General features: G+C 49.8%; 1 protein-coding gene across 1 annotated transcript; it reads left to right on the top strand.

Moving 5' to 3' along the window:
• Positions 1–2,049: 2,049 nt before the first annotated feature.
• Positions 2,050–2,781, top strand: LOC136543633 (secreted RxLR effector protein 161-like). The gene has a single exon (XM_066536020.1). The coding sequence runs from the start codon at positions 2,050–2,052 to the stop codon at positions 2,779–2,781; it is 732 nt and encodes a 243-aa protein (XP_066392117.1).
• Positions 2,782–12,605: the final 9,824 nt, after the last annotated feature.

The following is a 12,605-nucleotide window of genomic DNA, read 5'->3' as shown; positions in this document are numbered from 1 at the left end:
CATCGATCCACCTTTAGGATGCCGTCCGATCAGCCTAAAGTGGATGTACAAGGTCAAGCAGGACGAGCTCGGCGCCATTGTCAAGCATAAGGCGTGCCTCATCGCCCGAGGCTTTGTACAGTGCGAGGGCATTGTCGGGGACCTAATACCGGGGTACCCAATGAGGTGGGATTAATAACCATCGAACGTTGATGCTTCCGGTTAATCAAGAACGCTACTACACTTGTTGCCCGAACGATGAAAGATTGGTTTTTGCCTCACCTGACCCCCGAGGGCTAAGACTCTGCCTCGCCCGATGGCTAAGGGCAGGCTCCGCCTCGCCCGACGGTTGAGGGTGGGCTTCGTCTTGCCCAAATGCCTGAGGGCTGGCTTCGCCTCGCCCAACGGCTGAGGGCTGGCTCCACCTCGCCCGATGTCTGAGGGCAGGCTCTGCCTCGCCCGACATTTGAGGGCAGGCTTTGCCTCGCCCGACGACTGAGGGCAGGCTTCGTCTCGCCAAACGCCTAAGGGCTGGATTCGCCTTGCCCGACGTCTGAGGGTTGGCTCCGCCTCGCCCGACGACTGAGGGCTGGCTCCGCCTCGCCCGATGGCAACACCCTCTTCCATCATGAATGCGAGCACAGGGTATGACAAGACATTCGAGTCAACCACAGTACCGAGGGCCATGCCCTGCATGCCTATAGGAAGGTACTATCAGGATACGATGGGACAGGCACTTTAGGCCCTTTTCGACCTGACAGAGCCCGAACAGTGTTGTAGGCACTGACTTTTGTCCCATAGTGTAGTAGGCGCCGCCATCAGCCCTCGGACGCAGATACCAACATGAGCATACGACAACCACTACGTTCCAAGACAGAGCTCACATCATCCACAGTGATGGACGTATGGTCACTTCCTCGTCTACTCCCCGAAGGGTCACAACTCAGCTCTCTGGCACATAGCACCGTCCGCCGGTGTAGGATGGGACGCACCCACTTGCTGAAAGAGGCCAGGGCACGGCTCTATGAGGATCAACAAAGATGCCATTCCTGGCATGATCTGCCATGTTATCAGGGCAGGCATAGGGGAAAAGGAAGACCCGGCTCCCTCAAAGGACATTTTCTACCTTTGGCTTTCCCTCTTTCTCCCGTCTGTAACCCCTGCTCCTCCCTTGGTCTATAAAAGGGAGGGCAGGGCACCCCACTAAGGGGATGGATCATTTTGGACACACAACACGCAGTCAAGCAGCAACCGAGCTCTTGGCGTCCTTTCAACCCTTCTATCAGAGACTTAGGACATGTCCCTCTCTCGACCGTTTGTACCCCCTACTACGAAACTTTTTCGGTACTAATAACATGAGCAGCAGCGGACTGGACGTAGGGACATTCTATCCGAACCAGTATAAACCTTGTGTCCTTTAGTACACCATCCGAGCCTAACGCGCGACAATTATAAATTCACTAGCCGGTGTTTGTTTGAAACACCGACAGGCATGGACTTCGAGGAAGTCTTTGCGCCAGTAGCGCGCATGGAGTCTGTTCGTTTGCTACTAGCCTTGGTAGCAGCAAAGGACAGACGCGTCCATCACTTGGACGTTAAATCGGCCTTCCTCAATGGCGAGCTGGCACAGACGGTCTTCGTCAGGCAACCTCTAGGTTTTGCTGTCAAGGGAGCGGAGCACAGGGTGCTCTGGCTGCGCAAGGCGCTCTACGAGCTACGGCAGGCCCCATGAGCGTGGAACACCAAGCTTGACGCCATGCTGAGCGAGCTTGGGTTCCAGCGGTGCGCAACTGAGCACGCACTCTACACGCGGCGACAGGGAAAGGAGGAGATCGTCGTCGGCGTGTATGTGGACGACTTGATCATCACCGGCACGCGCATGGAGGACATCAACAGCTTCAAGCGTGAGATAGCGGCTCATTTTTGAATGAGCGATCTCGGCGCACTCTCCTACTACCTCAGCATCGAGGTGAGACAGGGAAGGAGGAACTCACGCTCGGTCAGAGCGCGTATGCCTCGAAGTTGTTGGAGCGGAGCGGCACGGCTGAGTGCAAGCCATGCGTGACTCCGATGGAGGAGCGGCTAAAGCTGACAAAGGTCAGCACCGCGACGAAGGTGGATGCAACACTCTACCAGAGCATCGTCGACGGTTTGCGCTACCTAGTCCACACGAGGCCGAAAATTATGTTCGCCGCGGGCTACGTCAGTCGTTTCATGGAGGATCCCAAAGAAGATAACTGGGCTGCGGTGAAGCGGCTACTGCGTTATGTGAAAGGGACGGTGGATCAGGGGATCATCTTCTCCAAGACCGGCAGGAGTAGGCTGCAGCTCTCTGTGTTCAGCGATGCAGACATGGCGGGGGACATCGACGGACGGCGGAGCACCTCTGGAGTGCTTGTCTTCCTCAAGTCGGCTTCAATATCATGGCTGTTGCTGAAACAGAAGGTGGTGGCGCTATCTACGTGCGAGGCAGAGTACGTAGTGGCGGTCATAGCGGCGTGCCAAGTTGTGTGGCTGCGCCAGCTGCTGGGCGAGCTGACCGGTGAGAAAACTCACCCACCAGCACCGATGGTGGACAACCAGCCCGCCATCGTCCTCGTAAAGAATCCAGTTATGCACGACCGGAGCAAACACATCGACGTAAAGTTCCACTTCCTCAGGGACTATGTCGATGGAGGGCAAATCGTCATCGAGCTCGTCGAAACTAGTTGGCAACTCGCGGACGTCCTCACCAAGCCACTCGGACGTCTTCAACTCATAGAGCTGAAGGAGATGATCGGCGTGGAGGGGTACAAGGGATAGCAGGATTAATGGAAGAATTATTAGATAATCTACTGCTTCCTTGTGTGAACACACAACAAGGGAAGACGGCGTCGAAAAGGCTCCCTGCTGTGGTACTGTAGCCGCTGTAGAGGCAGGCGCCGAAGGGCTCACCTGCCGAACTGTAGCCACATGCAGGGACAGGCGTAGAAGTCAGTCCTGCTTTGCAGCAGGGCAGCTGTACTAGGACTAGATTGATAGAGTTGTATATATAGTTTGCCACTGCAACTCAACAAAGAGAGTTCAGTTTTGCCATCTCCAGTACAGGACTCAGGCCAACGCTGGTGCTTATACTGTGTGTATGCTCCGTTCTCCATCTTCTTCTACCTCTAGCCATAGTGTGTGATCCCATAGCCTCTATCGTGCTCGGCCGTGGTCGGCAAGATTGGTGAATAGTCGACTCACCCGAGCCGGTGATCCTGAACCGCAGCCTACACCGTCAAGGTGATCTTTATCGCCGTAAGATTGAGGGCGAAAAGGCTGAGAGGGATCGCCGTATCAAGGAGGTGGACAAACTTAAAAAGAAGCTGCCAGGAAGAACGCCGAGAAGGCGGCCTCCAAGTTTAAGAAGGAGGTTCAAAATGTGCGAAAGGCTCATGAAAACGAGCTGACTGCTTTCGCCTGACAACTCCAAGGAGGTTATGGTTTGCTATCGCAACCGCCTGCGTAGCGCCGGTGCGGACACCGAATTCCCTGGAGAGGGCACCCTGAACGACTTCATGGTGTGGCTCCGCGGCGAAATGGAAGCGCTAGAAGGTTATATGAAACTCGGCCCGAGACTTTGCTGCGGTGACCGCCTTTAAGGCGATATGTCACTCTCTAGTGGATGCAGGCTGTGATCATCTTAGCAGCTTGCAAGTAAAATGCGTCGACGACTATTGGAGCGCCCCCGCGGAGGCGAATGCCGTCGGACAGAAAATTTTCGATGAGTTTTGGCTTGCGGGGTGTAACGATATGGCCATAATGAAAGGCGCATGCAGCCGACCAGGTGATTCATCTTTTCGCTTCGCCTTGTTGAGATTTCACCTTTCTTTATTGCTTTCTGCGCATGCGCTCACCTGCTGCTATCATTGCTATTGTTACAGACCTCCGACGAAAGGAAAGCGATTAAGACCATGGTGACCGAGTTTCTAGAAGAACGCCGGCGTCGGGAGGCAGCGAAAGCTGCCGCTGATGGTGAAGGGACGCCTTCTGCTCCTTCGCCGACAGCTGCCCCCGAAAGCTCCGCTGCTGATGCTGCCCGTGCGAATGCCGAAGAGCCGGTAGACCCTTAGGATATTTGCCGTTTAAAGCTGGACAAAAAGTGTTGATTGAGTTGAGATGTTGTATTTTGGCGAATAGTGGTTGTAAACTTTTAACACCCTTATAGTTTAAATTATGTTATTGCGCAGGTTCCCGGGGCGGAGCCTGCGCGCCCTGTTGAAATTTACCCGCTCATGGTTAGATGCGGTGACTTCTTCGTTGGCGGCGCTTCCTGGAGGCGCCACCGTCAAAAGTTTCCGAAAGCCCGGTTGTCCTCCTTCCTTCTCGCTCGTTATGACCGCATGCGCGAGAAGGAACGAGTCATGCAGGAGTTTTATTCAACGTTTGACCCATCCGTGCTTGCGAAACGTCAAAGGCTGCGCCGCCGAAAACGCCGCGCCCGCGGGGAGACTGGTGCCGGCGCCTCGGCTGTTCCAAATGCGCCCAAGGAAGAGCCGTTCGACGAGCTTTTTCGCTCAACTTGGAAAATAGACGCTACAACTTCTTCTGTCGAACAGATGCTGCTGAGCGCTGAAACTATAATTTGACTTGTTATGAGTTCGATGATCTGCTGTGCATTTGTTGCCTTGATTTCTCTTTTTGAATAAAGTTTTATTCCTTTGATTTGGATCACTCATGTTGCTTTTAGACCCTGTGATAGGCGTTGACCGCCCTTCGGCGTGACTTAGAAAAACACATGCCGTCCCGGGGATGAACGAATAGGATAACGCATGATAAGACTTCGCTGCGAGACCCTCGGCACAGCTAGGTTAGAAAAACAGCGCCGTCCCCTCCAACCTTTTCGTCGAGGGGATGAGCGAGCAAACAAGTGCGCGAAAAGGCTTCGCTGTCAGCCCTGCTAAGTTGGAAAAACGGCGCCATCCCCTCCAACCTTTTCGTCGAGGGGATGAGCGAGCAAACAAGCATGCAAAAAAGCTTCGCTGCCAGCCCCTCGGCGCAGCTAAGTTAGAAAAAAAGCGTCGTCCCCTCCAACCTTTTCGTCGAGGGGATGAGCGAGCAAACAAGTGCACGAAAAGGCTTCACTGCCAGCCCCTCGGTGCAGCTAAGTTAAAAAAATGGCGCCGTCCCCTCCAACCTTTTCGTCGAGGGGACGTGCGAGCAAACAAGTGCGCGAAAAGGCTTCGCTGCCAGCCCCGCTAAGTTAGAAAAACGGCGCCGTCCCCTCCAACCTTTTCGTCGAGGGGATGAGCGAGCAAACAAGCGCGCGAAAAGGCTTCGCTGCCGGCCCCTCGGCGCAGCTAAGTTAGAAAAATAGCGCCGTCCCCTCCAACCTTTTCATCGAGGGGATGAGCGAGCAAACAACGCGCGAAAAGGCTTCACTGCTAGCCCCTCGGCGTAGCTAAGTTAAAAAAAGGCGCCGTCCCCTCCAACCTTTTCGTCAAGGGGATGGACGAGTAGGTAGATGAATATTGTGGAATTTTCTCTTTGTTTCTTTTCCTACTGAAGTAACTTTAGTCGCCGGTTTTGAATTTTACAAAGATGAATTCTTCACGGCTCAGGATGCTGGCGAATAGGTGTATTGGCAGACATGCGTGATTTCGTCGCTTTCTTTTGCTTCTTGGCTCGCAACATCTTGCATCAAACTGCAACCTATTTGAGCGAAAAGGCAGACGCCGCTGTGGAGTCTTGAGATGCAAGCCTCTGTGCTACAAATGACTGGAGCCACATCACTTTGGTTCTGCACGTTATCGCCCACTGTGGCTGCCATGCTACAAATGACTGGAGCGGCGAAATTCCATGCTGTGATTTCGGCTGATTGGGGGATGTTACGTTTTCTCTTGCGGTATCCCCCAACCTACTCTTTTCGAAGTGATTCTTCCTCAGGCTTCTCAGTGACACAGGGGCTTGGCATGTGGCAATAATCAGGCGCATGTTCCTCTCGTGCTGCCTGCGCTCCTACTTTTACTATGTATTCTCTCGTGGTATCAAGACTCTAAAGAGTTTGGGTCCGTGTTTGTATAGCCTTTTGCTCCATGGGCAAAGGGTGGTGGAATAACGGCTATGTCTAACTATTGATCCCACTCATTCCCTAATTTGAGGGCTCCTGTTAGAGTTTCTCTAAAGGAAGTTGGAAGAAGAAATTGTGTCACGACCATTGGCATTGTCGCATTGTAGCAAGACTTACAATGCTACAAAGACATATGGTACACCGCACCATCTATCCGAGTGCTGAGCGGGCCTTCCCTTGCCGATTGTCGAATGAAATGACAATGAGCACCTACCTTGCCAGCTGCGACTTAGGAGCGTTTGATGGTTACTCCACACTTGTGCGTGTGGGATGAGGGTAGTCCAAGTAGTTTCCATGATATTAATTATGGTGTCAAGTATGCAAAACATTAATGTGTCGATGTGTCATTAGAGTTAAGAGAAGAGATAAGGAACTAGTTTCTTGTATTAGGCCAATCTCAATGGAGGTGTCAAGAAAGTTTCATGAGCATTAAATAAGCTACCAACTTAGTAAATATGCCGATATGATACAATACCGATGATGGGATGGAGGATCAAAGTTTCATGGGATGAACAAATCCAGTCTATACTATTTCCAACACATGAGAGCCTTGGAAATTGAGACATGAAACCCCCACTGAGACTGGATTTATACTCCATTTTTTCTGAAACACTAGGTATCCTAGGAATTTTAGGACAAGTTATGGGGGTCAAACAAATGATGCATGTAACCCACCATTAACTATAGAGAAATCTTATGCTTTTGGGATGTTTTGGGGAGTTAATTCACCTAGAATACCTTATAACTTGGATGAAATTTGAATGTTTCAATTCCTTATATTTAAGAATGAAGATAAGTACAAAAAACTATGTCCATATGGGAATCAAGATAAAAAGAGCTATGTAGGTAGATGATATGAGAGAGAAGAAATATGATTGGATGAAAATTTAAATTGCATAAACTATCCATTATTGGGAATAGAGTCGACATATATAGTGTCTATATTAATTTGTAAGTATGGGAACTATCCTAAAGCTTCATGATTGGAACTGCCTTTAGAAATGTAGTGTCTATATTCCTCTTTATTTCTATTTTTATACATTCTTTCTATTCATGCGTTTCAAATAGCAACTCATAAAAAATTCTTCTTTAAATAGGTCCATATTCTAGTTAGCTCATGAGTAGAGTGGGTAACAAAGGTGGCCCATGCTCGCTCCCTTGTTTCATTAGGCAGGGCTTGAGAAGGTAGAGTGATGAAGGACGTTCGTAGCACTTGAGTTAATACTCCATCAAAATCGAGCTCACTCTTGGTGCATGCCCAATCTTCTTTTACTTTCTCTTTATCTTCGCAACCTAAGGATCCTCTGAGGACCTATTTAGAATGCAAGAATGCAAAACAAAGAAATAATAAAACGCAGAAAATAGAATAGATTGAAAAGTAGAAAACTATAGGATTTTAAAACACAGGAATGCAAACTTGGGCGGTGTTTGAATTGCAAGAATACGGGAATATCATATGTGCCCAAGAAGCAAAGGTTCCAAGCTTCAGAACTTGAGGAAACTTTGTAGGAATTTTTCCTTTGGGTTTTCTTGGATGCTTTTTTTATTGTGTTTTGTGAAGCAAGGTTAGCCTTTTCTCTAGGAAGGAAGGTAGATTTCCTTTGTTCCAAACAGCAAGTTAAACTTTCCTAAGGAATCCATTCCTTCGCTTTTCCTTTGGAAAATTTCCATTCCAAACTAGCCCTAAACGGTTGTAAGCGATGAAAGACAAAAAAAACCCTTTTTGCTCATTAATATTAAGAATAGAAACTTAATATCTTAGTGAATTGATTATCAAGTAATAATAGATCTATAGATACGTAGCTTGTTTTAACTGTGTGTAGTACTCCCTCCGTTCTAAATTATAGGAGGGAGTAGATGTTTAGATTATATATGCTCATATTACGTGATCACAATGCTAGTGCAATCTTCTGTTTGTGTTCATAATTATTTATTCTTATGGATTTCATTAAATCCTCAATTGCTAGTTATTCCGACACGTTCTCTAGCTAGGATGGTCTGCAAACGCTGAAACTTATACGTTGCAGCTACTGTTTTCTGCTGGTTGCATTGCATCGCGAGGTGATAGTGACATACTGACATGTGATAGATGTCGGTGTTGCGTCTTGACCTGGCCATACATCTGTGACCTTTGGGAATTAGAAATATGTATTTGGGGTTTGGTGGTATACGCATTCGGATAGGACGAGATGAAATACGGCGCCGGAGGGATGGACTTGCCGCCGGCCGGCGGCCGACCAGGGCCAGGTGGGCGTCCGATTAAGACTTTTAAGGCTCAAGGACATTGATTTTTGTATCATGCTGTTGGTACACGCCCTGTCAGCTGTCGTTTTAGCTATAATCCGTTTTTCTCGGGGCTCTCCAAGACAAACTTTGATATGCTTCTATTGCTATCGGCAAGGCTTTTCACAATTTTGCTTGCAATAACTGAATCCTGATTTAGAGCATCTCCATCAGATCTCCATTCTCCTTTCTTTTAAAATCTAACATAGGTTATTGAGAAAACTGAATTACAATATATATAGAGAACAAATGCACTAGCAGAATGAGAAAACTCTATCCCCTTTATACGTGGGACCCACTGACCCACATGTCATTTTGCCAAATAAACATCTCTTCTTCCTTTCTCTCCTATCTCCATTTCCACGTCTCTCGACAGCGAGCGCCACAGATCGCAAGAAATAGCATAGCAGAGGGCATGCGATGATAGGCCTAGGGCAATGGCTGGGGAATTATCCACCAATACCGCTGATTACACACCCAAAACCCTCGTACCTTCTCCCCCGACATGATTTCCCTCGCCGTGCTCCTCCGCAACCCACTGTCGACCCATCGACGTTCCACGTCTGACCATGGCTGCGCACGGCCACGCTCACCTTGGACGGCCCTCCGCGCCAGGCCGCTTCACCCTCACCGGAGTCCTTAAGTCCGTGCCCTGCCTCCACGCACACGTCTGTGGCAGAACCGTCCGAAATAACGCACTTACGGAGGCGCTCGTCTTTCACCAGACACTAAGCACCCCGAAAGCAAGCTACAACGGACGGGTTCCGTCGGGCACACCACAAGAGAGAGCCCGAATAGTCCACATTTTCCCCTAAGGATCCAATAATGAGAACGAGTTACAATACTTAGTCCATTTCATACATCCAGAGTTCTTAGAAATGCATTATTACATTACCAAATAGTTCTATTTCATCACCTTTCATCTTTCAGTTCTTACTACGGTGCTAGACTGTAGACAAGCCATATCAGAACGCCGACGATTCACGAATCAATGCCCCCAGCTGGGTATCCCAAAAACACACGCCCCGCTTGTACCCCAGGCCCAAGCAGGACCAGCCCATCACTCTCCTATCACGGGGTCCAGGTCCCCGTCCAAACTTGGACTCCAAGCCCCTGCTCCTGAGTCCCAGACTCAATGCGGTGCTTAGACCTCCACCATCCCCGCCTCAAATCAGTCGGTCCGGAAAAAGCCGAAACCCACGACAAGAGAGCAACAAGCCTTCCCTGCGCCCATACCCAAGTATGTGCTCGAGATAATTAATTTATGACTTGCCTAAAACCCAATGCAATGGCCGGTCCTTAACCGACACAGACAGGAAAAAAATGTAACCAAGCTATGCCCAGTTGGCCGCAGGACACAAACTCTTACACTCACCAATACCCAAACCATATCCCTGCCCGGTCTTCATTTTTTCTTTCCACCATTTTATCATGAGTGATAATAATTATCACCTATTGTAAGTAACGGCAGGTTACTCACGCTACCGAAAGCCTGAGCATAACAGCTACTCGACCTGTACTAGTAGTACTCATAGGTAAGTATATCTATGCATGTAGTTTTCATAAAATACATGTAACGTAAATGCATATCATATATATATATATATATTCAATAATCATTCAAAAATAGAGGTTATGCACCGGGGCTTGCCTTGGGTAGGCAGTGTCAACAGAGTCAGCAACTAACGGCTCTGGAGCTCCCTCCTGTACGAGAATCTCCTCCTCGTACTCCTCAATGATCTTCTCAAACTCCTGTTCGCCCGTAGACACAAACTCTACCAACTCGTTATCTACATACACGAAATGATGATGGAACACTTAATAATACGGCAACAACAACTCTTAAAATAAAATACATCGTCAAGCTACTAAGCTAGTTCTACCAACTAAGGTGCTAAGTTACCTATTGTTACCACTAACAAGTATGAAACATGGCATGTACTATCTTAGCAACTAAAGGCATTCTTACTCGTAATACCGATTTACTCTATATATGATAAAACAAGGAGTATTAGTTATTCTATTTATCAATTTACTCTAGGGCTACAAAAATTACAGTGAGCACATAATAATCTAATGAGCCTACTGTAAAAATTTCATGGCTAAAGCTATCACTGATTTGCCACAAAAATTCCTATAAATATCAATCTAAATAATACTAAGCTTTCTAAATTGAATTTATGAATCTATCATTATCACATCTAACTGTAAACTATCTGCACCAACAGATAGATAGCATTTTTGTGAACCTAACAAATTTTGTTTCACTATTTTTGGATACCTACAGATTTTTCTACAATTTTACAAAGATCAGCTCAAAACTAAATTGAATAAATATTTATTAATTCACTGGAAAAAGGAAAACTAAATCCACCATGCGGCCCACTCCCGTGCATCGCGTGCGCGCACACGCAACCCACCAGTGTGGCCCACGGGGACGTGGCCCAGCCGCGCGACGACGGCCCGCGCACGTCGGTCATCTTGCGAAAACGCCCTTAGACTACCCAGTAATAGCGTAAGTCCTAAGTGCACTATTCCTTCAGTCTACGATTACGCAAAACAGCCCCTGCAACAACCTATCTTCACATCGGGGAGGTCCTTGACCTGGCTACGCACGTCGGCGCGATGGCCAGTGGCACCGATGGCCCCCGCCGAGCACCCGGGACCCTCCCCGCCTTATCTAAGGAGCTGATACCTGCCTAGACACGAGCGCGAGATGCTGGGCGAAGAAAACACGAGCCAGTACACCGCAGTAAAGCCAGACCACGGCGGCGGAGCTCCTACAACATAACAGTGGCGTTCTGATGAGTTACAACAATGCCGAAATAAATAGGGTAGCGAGTGAGCTCCAGGCACTCACCACGGACCTGGTCGAGGTGGTAGTTCGATTGGAGGCAGCCCGAGCCAAGCTGGCCGTGTGCGCAAGGACGGTGTGGTGGTGCACCGCGGTGGCAAGACCGCATTAGGGGCGTCTAGAGGGTGGTAGCAACTTGGCAAGGGTGCGCTAGGTGATGGGTAGGTGGAGGCGAAGCTGGCGGTGCAATGGAACGAACTCGAGCAGCTCTAGAGTGGGGGCCTTGCCGTCAACATGTGCCAAGATGGTCTTAATGACCCGGCGGGAGGAAAGCTTCAAATTGGAGCATGGCATAGCAAGGATCACTACACAATGGGGCCGGGTGGCTAGCTGACTACACAGCGAAGCCATGGACAGAGTTAATTGGACCGAGGTGACTCCACCAAGCTGAATGGAAGGCGTGGGTCCGACGACCATGGCGACAGAGGAATAGGGGAAGAGCCGGCATGGCTTGGCTCATCGCTGCCATGGCAGGACGTGGCTGTCAACTCAGAGTTCAAGCGCGCACGTGCTACAGGGCGATGGGGGACAGCAAAACGTGCTCAAGAATGGTTGGCTGCATGGCCATAAATCACAAGCCGCTGGTGGCTCGGCCCTGTGCGCCGCAGTGGCTGGCACCGATCTGGGGAGGGGCAGTAGCGCAGCGTCGCATCGAGCACGGATGTGATGGCAAGGTAGGCGGGGCGAGCCCATGCGTGGCGAGGCGATAGTGCGGGCAGGGCCATGTGCTGGCCATAGCCGACCAAGTATGGCCACGCGTAGGCGAGCACGAGGCGCTAGAGCGGCCAGGCGGACGTGACGGCGATGGCAGAGCGACTCAGGCGAACGCGACATAAGCAGTGCGTGTGCATGCGGGCGACTTAGCACTCGCGGCCACGGCTAGCAGCAGCTAGGTGACACGATGCAACGTAGGTAGCGACACGGCAAAGGGGGCGGCAGCGGACTGGCTAGGGTAGCAGGCCCACGACGACGGCGGTGGTGACAGAGCGGCTAGGCCCACCGGGCGCGGCGTGCACGTGCGTGCGTGAGTCGCGTGCCAGGGCGCGGCAACGGTGGTGTGGGTGTGCATGCTTGGGCAAGCCAGTGCTGTGGTGTTGAGCCAAACCGAGGCATGGTGACTGCGTCCAGATGCTGAAGCCGACCGGGAACATGCCTTGCACGCTTTTTAAAGCGTCCCAAAAAATCCAACTCAATGATCCCATTGCTAAACCACCTATTCTATACTCAAGAAGGCATATCAAGCTACTAAAACCAGCCATGAAATTACACTACTTCTTAATCCAATTCGCCACAAGAATTGCCAACCTTGGCCTTGTCAAACCGTTTTCCGACTTAGGAAATTCGACTAAAGTCTCGATTGGATTCGCGTCGAATTTGATTTCCATGTTATTCGATACG

The sequence above is a fragment of the Miscanthus floridulus genome, chromosome 3, assembly GCF_019320115.1.
Source record: "Miscanthus floridulus cultivar M001 chromosome 3, ASM1932011v1, whole genome shotgun sequence".
NCBI lineage: Eukaryota > Viridiplantae > Streptophyta > Magnoliopsida > Poales > Poaceae > Miscanthus > Miscanthus floridulus.
The sequence above is the reverse complement of the archived record's forward strand: the minus strand, read 5'-3'. Positions and strand labels throughout refer to the sequence as shown.